This window comes from Solanum pennellii, chromosome 2, assembly GCF_001406875.1.
Source record: "Solanum pennellii chromosome 2, SPENNV200".
Taxonomy (NCBI): domain Eukaryota; kingdom Viridiplantae; phylum Streptophyta; class Magnoliopsida; order Solanales; family Solanaceae; genus Solanum; species Solanum pennellii.
The window spans coordinates 7,993,762-8,020,562 of NC_028638.1; the positions used below are offsets into that span (position 1 = coordinate 7,993,762).

Genomic DNA, 26,801 nt, shown 5'->3' on the forward strand with positions numbered 1-26,801 from the left:
CCCCCAAAAAAAAAACTTCATCTTCTTCCTTCCTTTTTTTTAAATGCTAAAGTCATCTCTAGCCACTTAAAGTTATCCGCATATTTCATTTAGACACCTTACCTTAAGCTTGTTCCTATTGAACACTTTTATTAGTTAAAAGAAATACCGATTGAACATATTTTGACAATCAACTAAAAGTAAAGATTGTGTGTTATACACTCGCGGCTGACGTGGCATAATAGCTAATCAAAAAGAGACATGTGGCATTTGGGTCCATTTAAAAACAGTTAAACATAAATTAAAAAATAAAATAAACAAAAACTATTTTTTCAATAAAAATAATTTTTTTTTTTAAAAAAAAACAAAATATTTCTTTCCCTTTCTTTTTCTTCCCAGAAAACAACCCACCAACCCCATGCCCGTTCCCCATTTTCTTTATCAGAAGAGGCAAAATCAAAGCACATTCCGATAATTATTTTTACTTTGATTTTTTTTCCTTTCAATTTTAAATAATATGAATTTTTTCCCACCCATCTCCTTGAATCTTATTCAACATTATAATTGATATTTTTTTCCAATTTTACTACTTTCTTAAACATCAATTTAAATTTGTTGATACTTTTTTCTTCTATGTTGTGAGTTCTAAAGAATTTAAATTTTTTAACGATTTTGAAAAAATAATTTCAGATCAGTTGAAAAGAATGGATCATCAAAATGCAATTTGATTCAATTTTTTACGATAATAAATTTAGATATTGATGTTGTCGGTGGTGGATGGTGAAAGAAGGGAAAGAAAACGATGGCTTAAAAATTAAAGGGGAAGAAGATGATCGGAGAAAGAATGACGATGGCGAAAAGTTAGTGGCAATGGTGGCTGAGTTCAGTCAAAGAAGAATAGGAGATGCTACTTTGATTATTTTTAAAAAAATCTTTTTTTTTAAGTAAGTGTATGACTTAGGCCTTTTTTTTTAAAAAAAAAAAACTTAAATCACCTAAGTTTTTCTACTTCTTTTTATCTAATTAATTTTTATTTATTTTTAAGCTTAGATTCGATTCATGTTTGAGTTGATTTGGCATAAAGAAAAAAATGAGTGGTGGCAGTGTTTGAACAAATTAAAAGTTGTGATTGATTGTTTGAAAGGCTAAAAAGAAAAAAAGATATTGACGATGATAAATTTGGAGGAAAAAGAGGTGATGTTCGATGGATGGTAAAAAAGGAGAAAGAAGATGATGATCCTAAAAAAAGGGGAAGAAGATGACCGGAAAAAGAAAGAAAAAGAGAACTGTGGATATGGTGATACATATTTAATTAAAAACAAGGTGGAATAGAGAAAGAAGAATGATTGTAGCTCGAGAAAAAATGGAAATGACATTTAATGGTGGGACACCGGTGATTGCGATGGTGAGAAGGTGGTTGCAATGGTGGTTGAGTCAAAGAAGATAAAGAGATGCTAATTTTTATTTTTAATTTTTAAAAAGAATTTTTTTTGGTTAAATGATGTCTTTTCACGCTCTTTTCATGCGTGTACTACACACATGTTGCCATGTCAGCACAAAATGTTTAATAGGTACAAATCTCTTAAAATATAAGTGTTCAATAGGTATACAGTTGAAATCAGGTGTCTAAATGAAATATGTGAACAAGTTTATGGAGCTTTGTATGACTTAAGCCTTTTTTTAAATTTCAACGCGTTTTTAAGAGAATGGATGCACTCACTCTGCCACATCACCCCTTGGGATGATACTTAAATAAGATTTGCTACCAAATTCACAAGGATTTAATGTTTACTCTTAAATTGGGTGACCAAAATACAGATTTTAAATTGATGTGTCCTGCCAAATTTCCAAAGAGGAAATATTGTAAGCCTTTTCAAGTGTACAGAAGACTAACGAGACTTCTAACCCTACTTCTCATACAATTTATTCACCATGTTACCATATTATTTCACATATACACCATTCCCTTTGGTGATTTGCCAGTCTATATTATGATGTATGGCGTTACATTCAAACATTTAAATTACACTTAAAAAAATTTTGCTTTTCTAAGCTCCACAGCTTCATCTAACAAATAGAAATCAAGGTTTCATTAAATTACAGCAGAAAAAAATTATTTTTGATGTTCGACATTTCATTTTTTTTTTCTGTAACAGAGCAAGGAACTACAAAATTGAACTTTATATTAGTACACATTGGCATTGTAAAGCCTGTTTCTTCTATAGCTCTCTTCCTAAACCTATCTCTGCCTGCTTTGTTACTTGATTACTTAACAAACCTTAACAAGTTAAGCCACTCATTGGAACATTTGGGGTTGAAAAAAAATATATAAAGCTTCCAAGAAAAAATTATACATTCCTATTCTAACAACAACGTACTCTGTTAATTTAGAGTCGCAAGCCAAATGGTGGACTCGCTTACTACCTCCTTCGCCTGTTAATATTGGACTCAAAAGCCAAATGGAGACTTTCTCCTACTTCCACCTTCGCCATATTGGTCATTCCATTTTCTCAGCTCATTCATGCTTGCAGCATCATATGCAACTGATGGCCCCACCTGAGTATTGTGAACATGAAACAGTTTTAGAAAACCTTCATGAACTTATCGCCACGCTACCAACCAACTGTTAAAATCCATGATGGAAACAAGAGAGGTAATGTAAAAGATCAGCAGATACAATGCTTGCACCAAGTTATATGAGCCATATCTTTGCACAAAATATTGACACTTTCTTCCTACTTTATAGAGGAACGTATTGAAATCTATCATTACAAATTTAATATCTGGCCCTTCAGTTAGAATTCCCAGTTAAGATCATTTACCTTCGCTTTTGACTGAATGAAATCGTCTACAGTGAGAGGTCTTAACACTGGAATTCCATCTTTTCTACTTCCCAGTGATTCAGGCTGAGAAAAGAAATAGGGAAGGAATTAGAAGAAGCATGACAACAATTTCTCATTATTGATTAAAAAAGTAAATGACATAATATATCTCCGTGGAGAAGTTTCATTTAGGAAAAGAAATTTTTTTGACAATAAAGGAGAATAAAAAGGCCATGTGGAATGGCCACCAAAAATATGCTGGCCAGACTTGGTCATCCATTATTTATTCAGGTCCATGCAGGATGAGAACACTGCACCTGCAGGAATAGGCTCCTAATATATGTGGTTTAGAAAAAGGACATAATAGTGTTCAACACATGTCATGATTTAATTGCCAAAGTTGAGCAAAATATTCACTGTTATACAGGCAAAGATTTTGAGGGAACTTTCCGACACCACTATGATAGATCAAATTGAAGGTTCGAAGAGGATGAAACAATTAACACCAAATTTAAGACCAACCATAACTACAGTAACTTTCATGCAGCATCACGGGCTCACTTTGCCCTGACAAAGAATAAACAGCCCTTGAAAAAGTGCTAGATATTATCACCAATTACAGATTGGACTTACCTCCTTCTCTTCTTCTAGTATCTCTTGAACAGGTCTATAAGCTGCCGCAATGCACAGGTTCTGTAGATGATGCCAGAGCAAAAAAATTGGTAATGAACAAGACACAACCGCATATAATAGTTTGACATGATAATCTATTACCTTCAAATCACTGCCAGAATAACCATCAGTTGCATTTGCAAGATTCTCATAGGGGAATTCCGACTCCAAATTTTCCCGAGCAAGAATTATTTTTAGTATCTTTAAGCGATTTGCTGCATCTGGTAGGTCAACATATATCCTGAAATATAACCCCATAATTACCAGCAGCTTTACGTCTAAAGCCTATCTATGGTTTTATCCTGTTCAAATTTGACATGAGTCCATTCTTGGAAAGATATCCATACTAGATGCATCTGGTATTAGTGAAGCACCAGATTAATGAGGAAGCAATATGAATTTGTGGCTAGGAAGTTTGAGTTACCATTTGTAAATATAACAAAAAGATACCTCCTAGGTAAACGGCGAATAACAGCATCATCAAGATCAAAGGGACGATTTGTTGCACCAAGTATAAGGATCTTCTGGTTCTCCTTTGATCTCAAACCATCCCATGCAGCCATAAACTCATTCCGCATCCTTCTAGTTGCCTCGTGCTCAAATGAACCACCACGAGCACCAAGTAAGCTATCAACCTGTTTTGATCCAACACAATAATAACAGATGAAGAAAACACATCTAGAAGTATGATCCAGTTTTAAGAGAGGAAAAAACATGTCGACTATGTGCTTCAGCCAAGCATTAATGCTATGCAAAGATTAAAGAATTTCACCATGTACTTGCATTGTTTAGATTACAAATATCTTGTATTTAAAGAGTGTTATATGATTAGAAATGTTTCATCACATCCAAGCACAAAGCCAATCATTCTTTCTGCTGCAAACCTTCTAGTAGAAGCTTTGATTTTGACTAAAAAAGCGACTCTGGCATAAGAGATCCAGACCTAACAGAGAAAGAATCTTAATTTTAAGGGGCAACAGTGTGCCAAACCAGCAGAAGCGGTTTCTGAATTTCTGTCGTCACAGGTGAACTGAGCAGTTTGTGCCAAACCATTTTGGTCTGAGCTGTACAATGGTTGAACAGCACTGAAACTTTTAGACAGTTGCTTTATAGAATGAACAACACCAAAGCTGACCAAGTAATGATTATATTGATACAACTGGTCTCACATAAGAAATATTCACCATTAGACCCTTATGTAGTTTTTCCACTATAAATAATCAAATGTGAGTCCATTGTTCCATAATTAGAGGCAGTCAGCGTACAATTCTTGAGAGTTCAAAATACATCAGTAATTTAATGCTGACACATGGAACAAATCAGGATCAAGCATACTAGGATTCTGTTAAGAATATGAGACGAACATCCTGTTTATGAAAATGATGTTTAAGCATAATGAGAACAAGTGGCATCACGTGAAATAGGAGTTTTACCTCATCAACAAAAATTATTACAGGAGACAGCTTACTGGCAAATGAGAAGAGTGCCTTGGTAAGCTTTTCAGCATCTCCAAACCACTGCAAAAGGAGAAATTAGGTAAAATACAAAAGTAGTTCAATAAAGTTTTAGAGGAAGCAATCAGGCTTTCAGAAAAAATGACCATAAGCAACATAAAAAAGAGACCCAAGACACACCCTTGAGAGGAAGAAGTAGATTGACAACAATAAAAATGCCTCAGTCCCAAACGAGTTTGGGTTGGCTAGATTGACAACATGAATATTTTTTCATTTTGTTTTGATAGGTAACAAGAATTTTCTGATTTATCATGCTTGAAACAGAGTTCCAGTCACAATATACATTTATATCCTAAAAATTGCTAACTAAGACTAATTGTAACCACAAACAATGTTACCACTAAACATTTTGAAACAATGTTCTCTATGGAGCAACCACCTGTTTTTGTTGCGAGGGTGAATCTGGCAGCCATGTATGTTGATTGCATAGGGGTCACTCTATGGTCTGACACGGTCTCCTCAAGCTTGGTATGGGAAGTTAAGCACAATAATTCAGGAGTTTGCATCACTCATAGTTGAGCTGATTACTTTCTATTTTATCAGCATTCTGCACGAAATCTGTGTATTTATTTGATTGTTTACGTTGATGATATCATTATCACCGGCAATGATCAAGATGATATTACTAATTTGAATGCAACATCTATTTCAGCATTTCAAGACTAGACCTCAGCAGATTGAAATATTTTCCAGGTATTGATGTTACACAGTCTAGATCATGTATTTTTATTTCTCAGCACAAGTATGCCTCAGACATTCTTTAAGAGACAAGAATGGTGGCAGGTAGACCCATTGACACTCATGCAGGTTCGAATATTGAACTCCTTCTAAGACAGGGGGGGGGGGAGGCACTCAATAATCCTGAAAGGTAGACGGCTAGTTGGAAATTTGAATTATCTCACAATGACTAAACCTGATAACTCTTTTCCTGTGAGTGTTGTAAGTCAGTTTATGACTTTCCTTGTGATAATTATTCGGATGCAATTGTTCCGCAATACATAAAGTCAGCTAAAGAACTACTCTTTGAGGATCAAGGCCATGCACATATCCGTGGATATACAAACATTGATTGGGCAGGATCACCCTTTTATCGACATTCTACATCTGTATATTGTGTTTTAGTATGAGGTAATTTAGCGTCATAGGAGAGTAAAAATTGTGGTTGCTCGATATAGTGCAGAAGCAGAATATCGAACAATAGATGTAATAATTTGTGAGCTAGTGTGGATCAAACAGTTGCTAAGAGAACTAAAATTTGGAGAAATCGGTGAGATGGAACTTGTGTAAGATACTCAAGTGGTCTATCATATGCATCAAATCCAATATTACATGAAAGGACTAAGAACATTGTTGATTGTCACTTTGTCAAAGAAAAGATACTCTCAAGAGATATTGTTGCATAATTTGTGAAGTCAAGTAATCAACTTACCGATATCTTCACCAAGTCTTTCACAGGCCCTCGTATTAATTACATCGGTAACAAGCTAGGTACAAATAATTTGTATGCACCAGCTTAAGGGGAGTGTTAGAATAGGAATAGGAATAGTATCCTACTTGGTAAAGGATTGTATTATAGTGTCAATAAGTAGGTTCTCTGTGTATTGTGTAATATACTGAAGATACACAATTCAACAATATTTTTCTCCAATATTACTCACAATATTGTTCACTAGGTGTATAAACATTTTTGCGGAAAAAGTTGGCTATGTGGGTGCGCAATGTATTGTGTTGGCTATATATATTTGAGAAAAAACCTTTTTTCTTTTTAGTATAAGAATACGTTCACATCAGTGTTATGCTCTAATCTAAATAAAAATTTAATCTTTTCTGTTGATAATTGATAACAAAAATCACAAGACAAAGTACCTAACAGGAGATTTCCCAGAAAAATCTAATGTTCTGAAAACAAGACAAGTCCTTTTTCAACTTACCTTTGATGTAAGGGTTGAACCAGTAATACTGATGAAATTAGCCCCAGCTTCCGTTGCAAGAGCCTTAGCAACAAGAGTTTTTCCAGTTCCAGGAGGCCCAAAGAGTAAAATCCCCTTGCAAGGCTGATTAAGAAAAAGATTTTAAAATAACTAAACAGTACATAAAACGTCCTATTTTTATTTTTTAAGAGGGGTTGCTAGCATGAAGAATAAAATACCCGCAACAGATTTCCATGGGAGAAAAGCTCTGGTCTCCGCATTGGTAGGATTACAAGTTCATTCAATGCCTTCTTTACTTCCTCAAGAGCACCGATATCATCAAATTTGACTCCGATTTCACCTTGTGGAACGACTGCTGACACAAAGTTGTTCTCATACTCATCCTTGGCAAGATTCTACAAATTTGAAAGTGATCCATGGTAATAAAAACTAGATCCCTGAACATATTATTTTACAGGCAGAATTTATCAAAACTCCCCCCACCCCCCACCCCCAAACCCCCCAAATTTGACTTTTATTTAGTGCACACCCGAACTTTACCTTGGCCAAACTACCCCTGAAATTGACAATTTGATAGTCTCAACCCATACACGCTGATGTTTTTACTTTGTTTTATTTCTCTTTCTGGCCAATTATTTAAAAACAACTTGAACCATTATCATTAGCCAAGATGTTGTAGACAAGATAACGCCGTTCCAAGTTTTTTACAGATTTGGCCCGAAAAGGATGATAAATAATTTGGTGGATTAAAAAGGTAAGAACAAAAAAATTTATTCTAAAAATGCTACGAGGACAAAAAAATTGTGGCAGTGCGTGTGTCATACTTCCATGGGTTGAGTTTGTATAGGGAAGGATACTGAAATGTCTTGTTCAGGGATAATTAGGCCAACGTGAAGTTTAGGTGAGCACCGAACAAAATTCATCAAGTTCAGGGGGGTCCCAATCTATTATGCCTATTTTATAGCGCAACAAATCAGGAGATAATACCTTAAGATTCTGAGAAGGCTTTTTTGACATTGTTTCTTGCTCCTTCATCCTCAAAATTGCAGTTTCAACGCTTCGCATGATAAACAGCAGAAATGAGCTTCAAGCTTGTGCAATCAAAAGACGTTGTACACGTCCAGAAAAGTAAAAATAGATTTACCTTTCACGAGGCAGATACAATCTATCCCCTTTAATAGATGGATGGACACATGTGTACAAGTAATGATTTTTGGCCCAGCCAATAACTTTCTCAGCTTCTGAAGATGTAAGAGAAACCAAAGATCAACACAATTAAGCTTTCCTTTAAAATTTATGAAATTAAGCATTACCTTCCATAGAACCTAACAGTATTCTTTATTTTGATGCAGGGTCCTTCCTAGACAGCCCCATTTCATTTGACACTATTACTATTTGGGGGAATCACACTTTTTTCTATTACGATAATTTTTTCAGTCATTTCTTAAATATTTTTGTTCTGATTCAAGCATTTATTAAATATCTTCAATTATAAAAATTGAGCTTTACAGTACTCTTAAAAGTAAATTTAATAGTGAAAAGCAGAAAAAGTGACAGGATTAATGAGCCTTGGCGCGAAAAGAGAGAATTCAAGTGCACACTCACTTGAAAACAGAATTCATGAATTTAAAAACTACCAAACGTATGTGGATTTAGTGCCCGTTTGCATTAACATACTTTTAGGTGCTTTTGACTTTTAAGTAGTTTTTTAGTTTTGGTGTTTGAAAAGGTTATAAAGAGCTTTTAAGCACCGACTTTTAGGCCAAAAAAGTTTTAAAATAAGTCAGAAGTTAAGAGTAGGGTACCATCTACTTGTGACTTTTAACTTTTGAGTTATAAGTAACTTTTTACAAGTCCATCCATACAGGCCCTTAGTACTATCGTGATCAAATTTAAACTAATATATACAATATGATATTAATGCAACTCCTCAAATTTGAGATTCAAAAGGCAAACCACTCATCAGGATCACTTTGCACATCGTCATTTGAAACACACACTTCTCTGAAGCACATGGCTTGCGTCACTTTGCATCACAGTGGTTCTTAATACTGATTATAACATATTTGCAAAATTAGAGGAATCGATATCCTAGTTCTATTTAGTTTAGATAGTTTCACCCAGTGCTTTGGACAGTCACTCTTTTCTAGATGGAGGGAGTATTATATTAGCGATAACATAAAGAAACCATAGTATAATCTCAATATTATCTAAAGCCCATATTTCCCTCGAATAAAACTGGAGAAAGGCACAAAAGTTGAATTCAAATATAAGTATATCTATGACCAAGTGAGCGGAACAATCTTTTCTGATTTTATCCATCAAAAGAATTAAAGAACAATATATCATGATTTCACACAAACACTTACTCTGCTTGGTCAGAATCACATCATCAGTATTTACATGCAATAAATCAGTGCATGAAAGTTCGTGCTCTTCCAGAACCTGAAATATAGATAAAAGATGTGATAACTCCAGCAGACAAAGGGAACCAACAATACAGAGACAATTAAACGTGCGACTAAATGAGCACATAGAGGTACCGAACCATTGGCTAGAAGATCCCAAATAGAATAAAATACATCCCAGTTCACATATATTTGTCCATACCTTGTATAATTCATTTAGGTTACTACGAGCTATTACAATTCTCCTGTCTTCTTCAATCTGTTTATTAAATGTCTTAAGAAGATCTTCCTCCTGCAAACAGTAAAACAACAGTGGGATGAGAAACCACCAAACGGAAAACAATGCTTAAGAAGATAAATGCACGAACGGAATAACTTCAAAGAACTACGAACAATAGCACAAAAGAAAGTGTTGTGACAACCTTCATCAAGAAGTTGAGACAATCTTCATCAAAAAATGTAAGTGTTGTGACAAAGAAATTCATATGTTTTAACCTATTAGTGTCCCACATGTCAGGCGTATTGAAGCACTAAGTGTTGGTGTGTATTCCGCTCACACTAAGAGTAAGGAAGTGGAAGCCACAATATCTCTCTTCTCTATCCACCTTGCAGGATTAAAGAAAGAAGAGCTACAGGGAGTACGGTACAGTTCCTGACATGGTCAGTTGGAAAGTCCCTACGTAACTTGAGTCTTCACCTAAACATGCACGGACACACACACTCTCACACATATCTTACCATTTTCAGATAAAACAAAAAAAGGTATACACGGATCATTAACGCATGGTCAGCATGAGAGACCGAGCAACCGAGAGATAGAGATGGAGTAGGGATAGTTTAAAGAAGAACTCCAAATAAATTCACGGTGAGGTCATAAAGTCAACTATGCCTAATTATTTTACCATTTTCAGAGCTAAAAAAGTGCTATTTATAGAGTCACTGCATGCATGCTGGCCATGCATCTGCATGGGTGACCGAAAGATACAGGAGATGTGGGGATAGTTTAAAGACCAGAAACTCCAGAAACTAATTCATGATGGGCTAGGTAATCATTCATCAATGCAAGGTCCTAAATTTTGTCTATGCCTGATCATTTTGTAACTTCATAATTCTAGTTATACAACTGATTGTTTCTCTCCACTACATACATATAAGAAGAGAAGAAAAAAGAAAGATCACTTCCTCAATTGGAGTTTTATTTGCTAGATTTTTACGATACAGACTACACGAATTTCTAGAAGGGAAGACACAGGCAGATATAATAATGGTAATCCACTATTATACCCTCTACTAATTGGAATGAGCTGGCTAATAATCGAAAATCTTTATTCCATTTTTAGTGATCCGCCAAGTTCAGTTAACTGTACAACTTCAAACAGACGTTTGTACAGAAAAAAATCCTACCACTAACCATCAGGGGCGTAGCATCTTCATGCAACAAGCAGGTACAGATAATATATTTTGAGGTATTTCCCAGACTTAATCACCATCATTGAAACAGAAAGAGAAAGAGAAAGGAGTTGAAGATTGAGATCTAAACCATCAAATTTTTGGGGATAATCGATGCCAACTCCAACGCCACAAATATTACAAAAATAACATGATTGATTGAAGGAACAAAATGAAATGATATCATGCACCATTTTGTTTTAGTTAAAAACAATGCGAAAGATGTATACCTCAAAGAGATAACTCAATTTCACTGGAATAGAAATGGCTTTGTCCAAACTAAAAATCATTAATATTGCCATAAAAACCAACTTCAAGTGACTAAATTATTCCATCTTTCATGGCTTAATGCTTCATTATGCTTAAACACAGTTTCAAAAGTAAAAGAAGATCTTTGATTGATAAGAACAAGTAAATTAGCAGCGGTAAAGTATGGAATAACAATACATAATTATGAAAAAAGTATAAGCACTGTTTCTGGTAACACGCCACAAACCCATAACATCTCAGAAGTTAGAGAACATAATGCATTTGCTTTTGCACTGTTTGCCAACAGATTGTGGAGTTGTTTCGAATTTTCTAGATAGAATGGGTGATTTTAAGGGTATGCTACTTAGCTGGATGTATAGGAAAAGAAATTAAATATGGGAAATCTCACACAATTAAGAAGCGAATTCTTTTCCAGACTCCAGGTTTGGGGTATATATCCTGTTTCAGTGTCTTCCCTTTTGTCTTATTGTTAAACATCAACCAAAGACAGAATACATGTCTCTTAGGGAACCTTTTTATAATTTGAAATATTGGCAAACCTTTGGCTTGCGTAAAAATGAAACCTATACACAGAAAAACAGTCAACAACATGAATGATCAACCAAATGTGGAGTCAATAAGGGTGGAATATAATCATCAGAAGAGCTCTTAATGACTGGGAGGTAGAGAGTATCGTCACACTGCTTCAGATATTGGGAACTTTTGACGGATGCACGAATTTTACAGACAGACTCAGGTGAAAACTAAACAGTAAAAGAGACCTTTATAATAAGTGTATTGGCAGATGAATCAAAGAGGTCCTGTAAAGGAAAATTTGGCCTTGGAAACAAGTCCGAAAATCAATATCCCTATGAAGGAGTCATTCTTATTCTGGTTGGTGATTAGGAAAGCTTGTCTAACTAAAGATAAGCTACAAAGGAGGTCTTCAGATTTGTTCAAGATGTCTTTTGTGTGAATATAAGGGTGAAAATAATGAACACTATTCCTACACTGCTGGACAACTATAAATATGTGGCACGTGTTCTTTGTATTTTAGGAATAACTTGGGTAATACCTAGTTCTACTTTGGCACTGCAGGACTGGTGGAAGATCATCCCGCTTGCACATGGTGGACAGTGTGGAAAGAAAGGAATTGTAGACATTTTGAAGGCACAAGCAGTTCTATCCAGAAAATTAGGATAAAAATAATGCGTGCATTTGCTTTGTGTATTACTAATACCTTGTTTTGGTATACTTTTTCCGCCTATGTATAACTAATGCACATTACTAATACACTCTTTTGTATTGAGGTAAGCATTACTAATATCATGGATTTCTATGAATTAGTAATGCAATGGGTTCTAATGCATGCATTAGCATGGTTAAAGACCCAAATATCCCTCAAACCCTTTTCCACATGTTCTCCACCATATTTATGGAGTGTATTTTTGTAAACAAATATTTCTAAGAAAATTATGCGAAGTATGTTATTTTCAATACACCAAAATAAACACTACATAAGAAAAATCTCAGCATTAGTTATTCTTATCCACCCTACCAAAAGACCCCTTAGTATATTGAATTGGCAATATATAATTGTATAGGGTTCTAGGCAAGGGTTTAAGAATTGGCAATAAGCTAAGATTTTACTGAATACAACTGTTATTTGTCTAAAACACAAACATAGTTAGGCACTTGGCTCCTGGATATGTGGATCACATTTGGGGAAATTTACAAATTGTGTAAAAACATTGCTTCCATATTACACATAAAAAGATAACAAAATCATTGGATGAACTAGCGACATTTCAAAAAAATCTGGTTATAATTCTACTAAGATTAAGAGGCACAAAGTGAGTACAAAATAGGAGAAGGCAGATGCGGTTTCTAAACACATCTCCTCTCCTATTGGCTCCAGCTAGGGGTGGACATGGTCCGTGGCGGAACCAGAATTTTCGATAAGGTGGTTCAAAATCTGAAGAAATAGAAACACGAAGTAGCCAAAGGGGGTCTGACATCTACTATATATACCTAAAAAATTATTTTAACCATGTAAAAATAATATAATTTTCCAAAACCCCCTAAAGATATGGACATGGTATGATATTTGGTGTGGTATATGATATATATATTTTTTTGGTACTTGGTATTGAAAAATAAAATACCGAAATACTGAATATCATACCGAAGTATATAGTTACATAAATATCAAATATATATTATAAAAATACAAACAAATATGCAACTTAATATTAATATAAACTAAATGTTCAGAAGTTGAAACTTTGACTACTCTATTTTGATTAAAATGTAACTGATTAACAAAAGGAGTTGTTTGGACTTTATTTTGAATTTATATTTCTACATGTGTAATGTGTTAGTATGATACAATTAAGACCTATTTTAGTTGTTGAGTCATAATACTCTATTATTATACGAATATATATCAGTCGAAGTTGAAGAAAGTATGGTTACCGAATTACCATACCATAGAATACCGAAACCGAACTTTAATATACCGAACCATACCGAATCAAATTGGTATTGTAATGGTATAAATTTTTTAGAACCAAATACCAAAATTACAGTATCAAAACTTTTAAATACCAAACCGTACTATGCCATGCCACCTATAGCTAAAGCATCAGCTGATACATCACAAATTACTATAAAAATCTAAGTACTGCAATAAGCACAAAAAAACTAACCTTTGGCGGATGAATACTCATTACGTTAGAAAAGAGCTTATGTATATCGTCGTCTACAGAACGTTTAGTTGCTCTTAATCCCTCCGTAAGTCTTTTCAGAGAAAGAGGCTGAAAAAACAAAATATTGAAAAAAAAAATAGTGCATAAAATATTAAATACACCAACAAAAAACTAATTCAGGTGAATATTCAAATCCCCAATTTACAAGTTAACCAGAGATAACGCCTCCTATAAAGCCAGTGCACACTTGAAATGAGATATCAAGTACAAACTAGGATATGAGTTTACAGCACATCCAACTAGTCAGCAATACATAAATAAAATTGAATTCAGCACTTAGTCACTGAAACTTCATCTATTATAGGAAGGCCATCATTCAGTACCCAACTCAGAAGCAGCTAAATCCATTATTCAGACACCACAATGGTTTCTCATAAAGTACCCATCACACAACAGAAAACAAATAGTAGGACCTCAAAAAGTTCAAAAGGACATAATTAGACTAAAGATCACGAGGATTACCAACTTCGCAAGGCGGCCCAAATTGGGAAGAATCATGGTCTGTTGACAGATAAAAAGAAGTTAAACTGCAAAATAACTGAAAAGAGTCTAGGAATAAGACAGGTCAATTTCTGGACTTACAAATTTCTCTTTTTCTTTTGACCCTGTTTCAACTTTGTTTCGACCACAGATCAAGACAATAGGTCCTGATAATTGGTCAAACATTGCTTGCACCTTGTGCACAAATTCTTTTCTATTTGCCTTGGAAACAGCTCTAGACAGCCATAATGAAGAATCCGGAAAGTACACAATAATAGGCTGTGCAGACTTCAAAACCTGCACAAAATAGAATGGTCTCAATAAGAAAAACTCGAATTTAAAATCAGTGTGGTAAAAGAACATAAAGACTATTGATCAATTAAAGCACCATACCTCACATAGCACCTCCATGGCAATGTAGCAGTCTTCAGCCTGAGCATCAAGATCATGCTCAATCTCGTTGGCTGTAAGCAGAGTAGACGGTAAAAAAAAAATATGCATAAATGTTCAGATATAAAAATACCACTGTACCTACTCAATCTACAGACCAAGTGTTGAAACTTGGAAATTGAAAATATATACTCTCTTTATGACAAATAAATTTCATGTTGAATAGCCTATTCGCAAAAGAAAAAAAAAAGGTTGACAAGTCAAATAAAAGTCACCTCCACCAATATTAATATGCCAATTGTCTCTCCTCTATTAAGACAGAAAGTTTTTAGATCATCCAATGTGAAGTAACAATTAGCAGCTGACGAGTTATACCAAAACCAAGTATCTTCTTTTTTTAGTTGAGTAAGAATAGGACTTTATCACCAATTTTACTGAAATCCAGAGGAATAATACAAATCCAGATGAATAATACACACCAGGAATCCAGTATATTGATGGTTTTACATCCTGTGCTTTGGGTTTCTCGTCTTTCTCTTCTTCCATGGTTTGCTTTTCACTAACATCAAAAATTACAGCAACCTGTTCACCATTCACCTCATATATCTCACCACGTTGACCACTGGACATGGACCTGCAAAAGCATATCGGATGTAACAACTTACATGCATGCCTCTGTTAAACATGACATTTAAGCAACTCTTTACTTGAATAACTTTAAGGCAGATACATTTGTAAAATACCTAACTACTATATAGATGGTTCAAAATTAATTAAAAGGGCCTTAAACCTCTTTAAAGAACCAGGTACATTGATATTGGCCATAACATTGAGAATAACAAACAAATAACAAAAATGATGAGGACATTGACAATGATGGCGACAACAATGATTAAAAGCAGTAACAAAACTCAAGTCACTGCAGATACCCAGACCAACTGCAGCACCTTCATACTTCTCTCATATCTTAGATATAAAACCGAAGGCTTGCACTAGCACAAGAACATTGCACTATATCACTATGAACATCAAAGAACATTACGAAAGAAGCCAGAAGGAATCCTGGTGGTTGATGAGCAAAAAAGCCCCACCACCATCCAAAATATATTACATCTTTCCAGTGAGAAAGAACGTCAAAGATACAATCATGCGTCCAAGCACCAAATGGAGAAAATTTTCTCTATAGCACTTGTGACGACTTACCAACCCACCTTCCATGAATAACAGTGTAAGCATTCGTTGGACCACCAGAAGTAGGTATCTTCCCCAATAAAATCCTGTGAGAATTGGAGTCAATTACTAAATGCCGCTTAATCCAAAGTTCACATGGGTTATGCTAATGCTAAGACCTCCGGTCTACGAAAAAACTCTCAGCTCTATTCGCAAGCAAAGCATGGACAGGAAGAAAAAAATAAAGCTGCATGACTTTCTGCGAACAATTTCTTATATAAAGAGATAAGACACCCAAAATTGTTTTAAGTACAGTAAAGAAAATGAAATGAGTAAAGTCTGCTTTCTAACTCCTAAGCTTTAAACATGATGCACCTCCTAAATCCGTCACTTTCCTTTTTCCTCTCTTGTCAGTTTCCTACAATAGCAAATCCATAAAATTCAAAGAAATTCAGACATCCCATTTAATGTTACCCAACTCCAACAATTTCCATCAATATGCGACAATCTACTTTATACTGTTTTAGCTTTGCTATGATATCAGTTCACCAAACAATCACCACATTTATCCATTCCAATATTTGTGTGTCAAGCGTCACTAGTATATACAGGGCATCTGAAGTGTGAAGCACAAAGTATGACAGATACTTCAAAATAATCGGCTCCTGTGATCGAGAATGAACTGACTTCAAAATAATCTGTTCCTGTTATCAATAATGAACCTCCCAGTATATTTGTTGTCAAATCAATTTTATGCAGGACATTATTAAGCACTACAACACATGTTGGAACAAAAGAAAGCTGATTTCATCTTATTAACAATGGATTCCTCCATATATAACACTGTGAAACAAGATATATATAAGATTGCATTCCGTCTCAGTTTCGGAAACGGTAGTTTAAAGGGTGAAACCATGAATAGGCAGAAGGAGTGTTTCAGGAATAGTGTTTAGAGACCTAAAAAAGATCTTCACAAATTTTTTGTTTAGACCTTTTACTTTCATTGTTCTACATTGAGGGATTTCCTCCTCATGCTCTTCACTGTCTTTTGGATGAATCATCTTTCAGGGTGTCGATTGAACATCTCAGCAATTAACAAAAATCTTGCCCGCATCTGATCCTAAGAACAGCTAGGATTTCCAGAAGCAGTTTTGATGAGAAATAAAAAGGTACATTGATAATTCAAGTGGAAGAAACTGATGCAGCCACTGTCAAAGTAACAGAAGAAAAGCAAGGATTGGCACAATTTGATCCTTCTACAGCCAAATATTAATTTGTGGAATGCCTTGTGAATTATTACACTTGCTTGCACCTATCTGCTATTTCCTGTCAGCTACCGAAACTTCTCCAATAGTACAAATCACTACGCTTTACCTCTTTCTATATGACTACATGGATTTTTTTAACAAAGGTACCATTCAGCCGAACAACATAGCAGTCTTCTGGATCAGGAGGTTAACTAACAAATATACCCAATACATAGATCATAGGTTGGTCAATTTTTCTGATTTGGTAAAACTTAAAAGCAGATTCTACCTCTCTTATTCTTATATCAAAAAGCCCATTGTGGTGGTGTATTCAAGAATCAAGGGAGTTCTTAAGAATTATACAATGTAGCACATGTGAGCAACGCTTGTAACATTCTTTTTTAATGAAGTCTAGTTGTTACATTCCCCAAGTCAGGCACAGCCAAGATCTGATGGGGCAGTTGTGGGTAACTTCCAAGTATAAGCCAGGTTTATATCTTTATAATGGTCAGAATAGCTTAAGTAGAAGCCAGGAAATATATTTTATAACGATACAAGTAGCTTATCAAGAACTTGTTTTGAGATCAACCAATGCTTGACCAAAAGATTAAGCCCACTTAGTTTATTACTAGAGAACTAATAGTCACACGAAAAGAATGATTGTTTAGTAGTCTTATACAAAATTCAGAAAACAGGGAATTCAGATTCTTCCTAGAAAACTATATGTTCTCAAGGTTTAATTATCAATGTCCTGGTCTAAGATACGACATGACAATAAATTCTTAATTTTATTTAAGATAATGGACAGTGAATCCACACAGAACTGATCTAATGCTACTTTTTGCAGTCGGAGGTCACCTACCAGCCAAGTCAGCTTATTGGGTTATTGGTTGCTCCTTTAAAAGCTTAATCAGTTCACAGAGCAGGGAGCTCAAAGCCTAATCGGTTATGCAACAGTTCCTAACTACCCAATGGAGGTATTACAGTGACTTCTGCATTATCTCTCTTGAAAATGGTTTAATTCATAAAGGCCTGTAAGCCTGTAAGAGAAGTTGGAGGGAAGCAGTAAAGCACAAGGCGATGCAATAGGAATATTGAAAATATGGATGAACTGGCTAAGAAAATTGGGAAGGAAGATTAACCCACTCTAGTAAACCAGCTAATTTACGACTCTTGAAGCAGCAAGATTTGATTGTTTAAGATGTCTAAGAAAACAAATAGCCAAATACTTGAGAGATGTGCCACGTAAGAAACTAACCTGTTATCGGCTTTCACAACACCAGAAGGTCCAGTATATTTAACTCGATCTCCTGTATGTAAATTAAAATGTAAATACAACGACGGAAACTACCATGTCAAAGTAAAAACAAATACTCCTCAAAAGATGGTAAATTTTGCAGTTATCCAAATTGAATATTGTTTTGCTATTTCAAGTGTCAAACTCAAATATATTGCACTGAAGCTCCCAAATGATTCTTTAATGATCATCAATCATCTTCCAATTGAGTTACTATTGGAAATTTCTGCTCCCAGTTCCTAAAGGCCTAAAATATTGACAAATTCTGATTTTCATCCTTGTGATTACTGATCAAACACATAACGAATTAATATGTGCACTTTTGATCCCTATTAATGTGATCTTCAGAAACATAACGAAGTATCAAGTGCTAAACCCTCTACTTTTTGATTAAATGTGCTAACCCATTTGCTTAACGATGTGTTATGTCAAATTTGTATTGCTACTCCACATCTGAGGAAAAGATAATTCTAGAAATAGTAACATAACATATTTCCTATAAAGAGGCCAAAATTACACATCTTAGTTAATTGAATGTTAAATGTATTTAGCCAGATATTGCAAGGAGCAAATTCAGAACTTATCAATAACGGAAGGACTAAAAGTGCAATCATCCTGTTAATGGAAAGGGGGCAAATAACATGAATATATCCAGAACCAACATAATAATAACTGTCACTACCACAAACTACTGATCTCTTGCTACTACTAATAACAATGTTTTAGAAGGTACAAGAGTGAGAGTGACATGGAGCTCCAAAGGGTCTAAAGGATCTTTCACTGTTGCCCTCCTCTCTGCTGCGCTCCTGAAATCGAACACTTTTTTCCACCCAAATGGGAATATGAAGAATTTAATTCCGTCTTTTTCAATAAAAACCTCATTATAGGGCAATTGCAACCATCCCCAATAATCTAGATTGTTGCCCATTTCAAATGTTTCTTCAAATCTGTCTCTTGATCAGTTGAAACCCAGCCTCCTCACAGATTCCTGATCTCTTTGAAGGTAAGTTGAGACCAGAGTCATAACGGCACCCCCAAAGCTCGAAACCAAGTGGTGTTGGATTTTTGTGTAGCTAATACACATCCAATAACTGGGTTCCAACAGTGGAGACTAACTTCAGTCTTCTTCCATTTCCACTCCCAAAATGATTTGTTCTGCCATATTTCTATTCGGAAATTCGAAAAGAATCATCATGTTAGCCATATCATAAATGTTTAATCCCAAATACTGCTTTCCACGTTATCGCGGTCCATCTCATGATGTCTAACAGTGAGGGGCTCTCTGTTTCTCACCTCAATAAATGATGTAACAATGTACCTCTTGAACAAGCCAGTTCTTTTTACTACAGGGGATATCATGCTACTAATGTCTCCTTTGGAAGAGGTAACTGTTGAGTCTCAAAGGGTATTTGAGTGCCATTAACTCTCACCACCTACTTTAGCACAAGAGAGGTCTTCCTTAATTGATCTTGGATTCTGCCGGCATCTTAAGATTGGAGCACTGAAAGAACCTATCTATCTTAAATTCTATCTCTTTCCACCCTTTTCCACCCTGCATTTAGGATGTCTCAGGGATAATAATAACTGATCTTTCCAAAGCATATAGGAGAGGTCTTCCTTAATTGATCTTGGAATCTGCCGGCATCTTAAGGTTGGAGCACTGAAAGAACCAGTGTTATCAAAGGCGCGCTTAAACCCTGAAGCGAGGCTCAAAACATGTTGAGCGCTTCGCCTCGCTTTATGAGCGCTTCAGTGTCGTCATCAAGGTTCTAAGACAAACTTTTCCTTGCCAATGAGCCTCTTATGAAGAAGTGACACTAAACAATTGTTATTTCATTATATTATTTATTTTTTTCAATTTCTTTGGTCAAAAATGTGGCATTCATGTTTATAATTATTAGTCTTGGACTAAACATATATATTTGTATTATATTCTCCCTTTGCGCCTTTTTTCATTAAAGCCCACGTTTTATTTGCGCTTTGCGCTTAAAGCCCCCACGAACCTTAGAGCTTTTTTGCGCTTTCGCTTTAGATAACACTGGAAAGAACCTATCTATCTTAAATGCTAGAACCTATCTATCTTAAATGCTATCTCTTTTCCACCCTGCATTTAGGCTGACTCAGAGATAACAATAACTGATCTTTCCAAAGCATATAGCGAGAGAATGCTCATATATCTATCATGCTCATTCGCTTTCCTTGTGCAGAAAAACTCTGGGAGTTTCTCCTTATTATTCAACCTCCTGATTATAGTTTTCTCATCTTTGAATGCTTCTTTTAAGTATAGTGCAGATCCATCTCATGATCTTCATACTCATGGTTGATCTTCCCATCATATTAAGGCTTCTCTCCACCCATTCATTCCAAGTGTCTCTACCTACTGTCCATCAAGTAATGTCAAAAAATTTGAAGCCTGCATTGAAGTAAATTCTGATTCCCTCCATCATGGAAATAGCACAGAAGCTCGGGCTGATATGCAAAGAAAGAAAGAAGGTTGAAACTACCAAAGAATGTAATTAGCTTAGGGTCAAGAAGAGGTGTTTCTGAACCAATGGTCACATGAAAAGGGTTGAACCACCCTTTGGGAAGTAGCAGAGAGGGAAGTTTGAGGCCTCATTTGTTTGCTATCATAATCACTCAGATCTTAGTCATTAAGTTTGTTGGTTTTCAAGGTCTGAAGTTTTATCATTAGGATCTTAATCTTTAGGCGTGTTTGTTTTTCTTATTTTATAACCACTTAATGAGTCTAAATAGGTATGAATGATCTACAACAAAGTCTTAATATCATTAAGATTTCTATTAAAAAATTTCAACAAAGATGACAGTTCGCCGCTAATCCAACTATTCTCACCCATTACCCACAACTACTACAACCGTAATCACGACCACCTACCATCCACAACCACCATCCTCAGCCAACCACAACCAATTTTACTGCCAATAACCAAAATCAATTATCATCCCCTTAGACATCATTTGCAATCATCACCACCGACCATTATTACATCCACTAATTACTAAAGATTCATCACCATTCACCATCGCTATTTACTATCATTCCGCTACTAATTATCAGCCGCCACCAACAACCCTGATTAATCACTCCTGTCAAACACTATACCATAAGATACTATCTACAACCACCATCATCAGCCAACATCCATCTGAAATCGACACACACAATCACTATCATTTGTCATCACCACCACAACTGCCATATAAAAATTTAAAAATATTTTTACATATAATATTAGATCAATTTAGTATTTCATTTGAATTTTATATTTATTATTTTAAACGGAGACACAATTTATTTATTCAGATGTTGAGAAAACAAACCGTCTTTAACTCTTAACTATCAGGAGTCGTTTTGTGTGAAGGATAATACCAAATAGTCCTGGGATTAAATTATAGTACCACTTAAGTTGTTGTTTGGTTGGAAAGTTTGGGATAACTTATCTCGGGATTAATAATTAATACTAAGATAAGTTATCCCTCCCCTTGGGTGGTATAGTACCAGATAAAATTAGTAAATGACAAAAATGTCTCTTTCAACCCTTTTGTTACATCACTTTTTACATTCATGAAGGGCATTTCTGTAAACAAATAAATTACTCTTAAAATTTATTATTTTGAATACAACAAACCAAACACTCAATAAAAATAATCTCATTATAACTTATCCCATCATAAATAATCCCACCATAACTTATCCAATCATAATTAATCCCATCATAACTAATCTCATCATAATTTATCCCATTATAACTTGAATTCAAACCAAACGACCCCTTAGTATTCAAATCTTGATGTAGCATTTTATTATTCAGATGTATATTCAGTTTCGACCTATAAATCTTTATGCACATCTTAATATTGAGATGTGCATTCAGATTTAGACATCTAATCTTAATGAAAACAAAGGAGGCCTGAGAGTGTTAAGGTGTTTCAAGGAGAGAAGAACAAGAAGAGAGCAAGTGAAGGACGAGGAGTGTTTTTTAGTGAGAGAAATCTGGATAGAAAAGTTATTCGTCCAAATCATCCCCACATTTTTTCATGATTATGTTTCCTGGCTAGACTCTAAGAGAATGTTCTCCCGCCTCACATACCTCTCAAAAATCAAGATTGTTGCATCTCCAAATCAGTACCACCACATATTCATTGTTTATTTGGGTGATCTTACCTTTTCTTTTGTTAAAATGGGAGATATATTATTATATTGTTATATTCATATGGGAGGCCTATTGTTACATTAGATGGATTGGCCTTAACAACCCAAATCACAAAAAAAATTGATAAGACTAACATCACTTCAACTAATCTAATCAAGCAATTTATTACCTCTCCAGTGACGAGGTTTGTTCTTTCCATCCTAATCAATACTATTTTTCAATTTACCCGTCTAAAGGAACTAATTAGTTCACTTCGCTTCTAAAATATATAAACACGGTAGAGGTATCTTAACCAGCTTTTGCATACTGCCCATCCCACCGAATACCGACATCCACCCCACCATTACAAGAATGGGATTCTCTGATCAACCAACAACAACATACTCAGTATAGTCCCACAAGTAGGGTCTAGGGAGGATCAAGTGCACGCAAACCTTACCACTACCTTGATAGAGAAGTCCTAGGTTTGCAAAAACACCAAATAAACCCTAATATTGCCTTTTAATTATTAAATTAGATCTTTCTAAAAACAAATAAAAAGGTGATGCCTTGTCGCCTGGCCTTGCCGCGTCGCCACCTCGCCTTTCGTTTCCTTTCTAAACTTGCCACACCTCACCAGTAAAAGGCAACGAGGCATCGCCTTTTAAACTGATAATTAGGGCAATGGGATGAAATGGCTGGAAGATAAACTTCTTAAGTCATTCCTTGAAAACTGACGAGAAGATGATTTAAAAAATTTGCACCCAACGATGTGGCATGGCACTCAATGAAGTGAGAGAAACTATTAAAGACCAAGGTTCAAATACCACCGAATACAAAAAAGCTAGGTATTTTTTTTCATTTATCTAAGTCGTGGTAGGCAGAGTTACCCAATCCATGTATTGCTACTGCTAAGAGGTAGCAGAACGAGGTGGAATAGTCAAAGTGCATGCAAGCTGGCTGCGAGACCTCGTTAGGAAAGAAAAAGAATGAATTAAGACTTTTTTATGCCACAAGTATATACAAATCTTTTAATCACTATCTTCTAGAATCTACCAAAATAGACTATGACAGATATGAACCATTCTAGATCCACTTGACCAATTCTCATAGGTGTTGTTTAAGTAGCATAATGAATATGCTAATAGAAGAAGCAATGAATTTTTTGCAAGAAAAGCTATATGCGAGGTCAAAGAGAATTGAAATATTGTAAGAGGTCCGTTTCATGAAAGCAATAAGCCAAACAAAAAAAACATGTTAGCACAACCTAAGAGGAATTCTTCAGCAACATAGCACTTCATACCTTTTTTGAAGGGTCGTTGAGCTTTCTCTGATTGATCAACAGCATCCTGGGTTGATTCTGAAGAACTTTCGAGTTCTCCGGAAACTCTCTGCAATCCATGCTGTGTTTAAAATAAAAGCCAAGAGAAATCCATAGAACATCCCTACTCATGGATCTCTAACACCGACATATTGTAGAAATTGGTAACAATCTAAAAACATGGATGTAATCTCAACCAGAGCATATCACATATGACTCGCAAAAAAAGCTACAAGATATTCATTGGAAACAAAGAAAAGAAGATATTACACTTTAAATCCAATTCTCTAACCTACTCCGAACTCCCACCTATTGGTGACTCTAGCGAAGAGTATTCAAGGAAATATATCATATTCCTTTTCATGGATCATCTTATTTATACATTTTGGCCTAATATTCCTACTCCTCAACCAACTGAATTACCAAGTTCTCATATTTCATATGTTTGTATCCATTACACAGTTTACAGCAACAAAGTACCAGATTTCAAATTATTTACAGCTAACACATGTTAAACAGAGATTCTTTTTCTTTTTACCAAAGATGTTGACTGCATTATTTTCACCCATTTCCGGAATTCTGTGTCTTCTTCTTGCTAGATATAATTTAGGAATCTTTCGGATTTTACCTTCTCAAAGTCTTCAAGGTTGAATGGAATAAGTTTTTCTAAGGCTTCCACTGATGCCTCAACATCGTCTTCCTCACTAGCTTCTGACTTTGTCTCAGCGCTGCTTGTCCATTCTTCCTCGTTACTTGCATCATTTGCATCTTCTATTTCAGAATCAGAAGTACACTCTTCACCTGATTCTACATCTGATTCACTTTCAGATGAGCAATCTTCACCAAAGTCCTGTGCACATGTAACTTTAGGAATATATTTGAATAAAAGCCTCTCGTTGTAAGTAGAATTAGTTTTGTTAGAAGGATACAACAACAAAAAATATATATAAATAGCTTACATATGGAGCTAGAATGCTGCTATCAAGCACCAGTAATGGTACTTCTAAATCTCGAGCAAGGGTCCGAACTAGTCTTTCTCGATAAAGCTCAGTCCCTGCAACATCATCAAGAATTCAATGTTTTTCTTTTCAAGCAATAACAAAAAGGTACACTTTATTACAGACGGGCATCTCATACCAGTCTAGAAAACTCTACCTGGTATACTCTGAAGCATGATTCTCCCACTTGAAGAACTCAAGCGGCCACCATAAGCCACAGTAACCTTCTTGTGCGTTAAATGGGAAGCAACACACTCCATTAAAACATTTTTTGTATGATCACTGCAAGGTTGTTGACAAAAATTAATCCAAATTGCAACTTGCAGCAAAAGAAAATTGATCTGAAAGTCAGGAACTCACTGGATATAATAAGGAAATGTATCCCATGATAGAGCTATTTTCTCCCATGGAACAACCCTCCGTAAGAATTCATTTTTAAATCTTTCCCGTCTACTCAGGAAAGGTGATTCTTTCTTCTTACTCTCTATAGACAGCTTTTCATTCCGGAGCCACTCCTTCTGCTCTTGCTCACCAAGCTGAGTATGTGCATCACAATGTTTCACATCTTGACCACTTTTTTCCTTCCGAACTGTTCCCTTATCAGAGCTCGTACCGTCTCTCGTGTGTACATGTTTATCCTCACTTGCATCCCTACCATCACCTTTAGAGCTAAAATACCTTAAATGTGTCCACCTCCAACTAGCAGGTGAACTCCTCAACAACCTTATATTCCCCCGTTGAGAAGCAGTATGTATTGACTTGGATGTATCTAACAAAGCTCTTCCTATCACACTGCCTAGAGAGTTGCAGTCTAAAGGTATCTGTGTAACGATTGAAGATTGTGTAGGGGAGAAAGTTCTGTAGCCAGAACTAACATAATGGTTAAAACGCTGAAATACAAGATTCCATCTTTGGTTGTTGCTTCTTATTCTCCTCACATACATTGCAACTTATTAAAGGTATAATAATACCTAATATAAAGCAAATGTTTACAGGATTAGTCCACAATTATCTAAAATCAAAATGCAAACATGCTATGAAAATAGCTTCATACTGCTTTCATCTGCAAAAGAAATCATAAATATTCTTTTCTGAACCTTGCAAATTTTCATATTCTATGAAATAAACAAGTAAAAAGTAATCAAATTCTTAATAGATGGACACAAGAGAGCAGCAGCAAGAAAAAAGAATGTCACCCACAAGATGAAATAGGCAAATAAGACTCACAAGACGAGTAATTCACAAAGACAATACAATAAAGCAATTTCAATTATCTATTATTGTTGAGTAAATGGGGGGATCCAAGAAACCAACAAAATCAATCAAAAAGATTCATTTTTTAACATAAAAATTCAATCTTTTTCATTAATATCTCTTTGCAATGCAAAATAAAGCGACTGAAACAAAGAACAGACCTTGTGTTTTTTTGTTTTTTTTTTTTTTTTGGGGAGTATAATCTTGATAATAATGTAAACTCAGAAAGCAGTGGCCATAGAAGAGAAAAAGTAATTTGTAGGTGAGGTAAAGAGAAATAGGGATGACCTTTGCTTGAAAAGGGGAAGGTGACAGAAGGAGAGAGATTACCGTTTATGCTTAAGAGGTAACCTAGGAAGGAGCAACTGTGACTGCTCCGATTTTGTGTTGAGAAACACCAAAACTCTATAAAAACAAGCATCCGCACGTTTAGAGCCTCTTCTCAAATTATATAACCCAAAGCCTAAGTTTTTACAAGTTATAGAAGTGAAAATTTAGGAACTTATTTTATATTTTGTATTTAAAAATTAAATTTTTTTAAAGCATTTTATTTTATTTTATTTTAACATTTTAAAAATACCTAGGGTTATTTATTTTTTAATTAATAAGGGATGGAAAAAATTATACAAAGCTTAATAAGCTTTAATTAAAAGATTATAGTCTTTAATTTTTAATAAAACTAGAAAGTGTTATTATTCCCT

The 26,801-nt window shown here is 35.1% G+C and overlaps 1 protein-coding gene across 6 annotated transcripts; it reads right to left on the reverse strand.

The window, feature by feature from the left end:
• Positions 1 to 2,047: 2,047 nt before the first annotated feature.
• On the reverse strand, positions 2,048 to 26,556 carry LOC107011417. 6 transcript variants are annotated; one of them, XM_015210915.2, is made up of 25 exons: positions 26,431 to 26,556; positions 25,207 to 25,817; positions 25,004 to 25,128; positions 24,808 to 24,902; positions 24,477 to 24,698; positions 23,831 to 23,930; positions 18,338 to 18,389; positions 15,874 to 15,939; positions 15,142 to 15,296; positions 14,666 to 14,736; positions 14,375 to 14,569; positions 14,255 to 14,293; positions 13,733 to 13,840; positions 9,529 to 9,618; positions 9,288 to 9,363; positions 8,063 to 8,159; positions 7,906 to 7,975; positions 7,137 to 7,313; positions 6,919 to 7,041; positions 4,907 to 4,990; positions 3,924 to 4,108; positions 3,576 to 3,714; positions 3,435 to 3,494; positions 2,802 to 2,885; positions 2,048 to 2,535 (listed from the first exon to the last, which is right to left on the reverse strand). In XM_015210915.2, exons 2-25 carry the CDS (start codon positions 25,788 to 25,790, stop codon positions 2,428 to 2,430), a joined length of 3,105 nt encoding a protein of 1,034 aa, XP_015066401.1. In that variant the 5' UTR covers positions 25,791 to 25,817; positions 26,431 to 26,556; the 3' UTR covers positions 2,048 to 2,427. The 6 variants fall into 6 exon arrangements, with proteins under 6 accessions (XP_015066401.1, XP_015066400.1, XP_015066402.1 ...); XM_015210914.2 differs by having other exon boundaries at positions 26,262 to 26,525; XM_015210916.2 differs by having other exon boundaries at positions 26,389 to 26,524.
• Positions 26,557 to 26,801: the final 245 nt, after the last annotated feature.

What these genes read in the sequence shown, in the direction of transcription:
- LOC107011417 (XM_015210915.2), bottom strand. Translation starts at nt 25,790, where the DNA reads ATGTATGTGAGGAGAATAAGAAGCAACAACCAAAGATGGAATCTTGTA. An exon ending in ATTCTGGCAGTGATTTGAAG is followed by an intron (nt 3,495 to 3,575) that starts GTAATAGATTAT and finishes CATCATCTACAG; the next exon opens with AACCTGTGCATTGCGGCAGC. An exon ending in TACTAGAAGAAGAGAAGGAG is followed by an intron (nt 2,886 to 3,434) that starts GTAAGTCCAATC and finishes TTCTTTTCTCAG; the next exon opens with CCTGAATCACTGGGAAGTAG.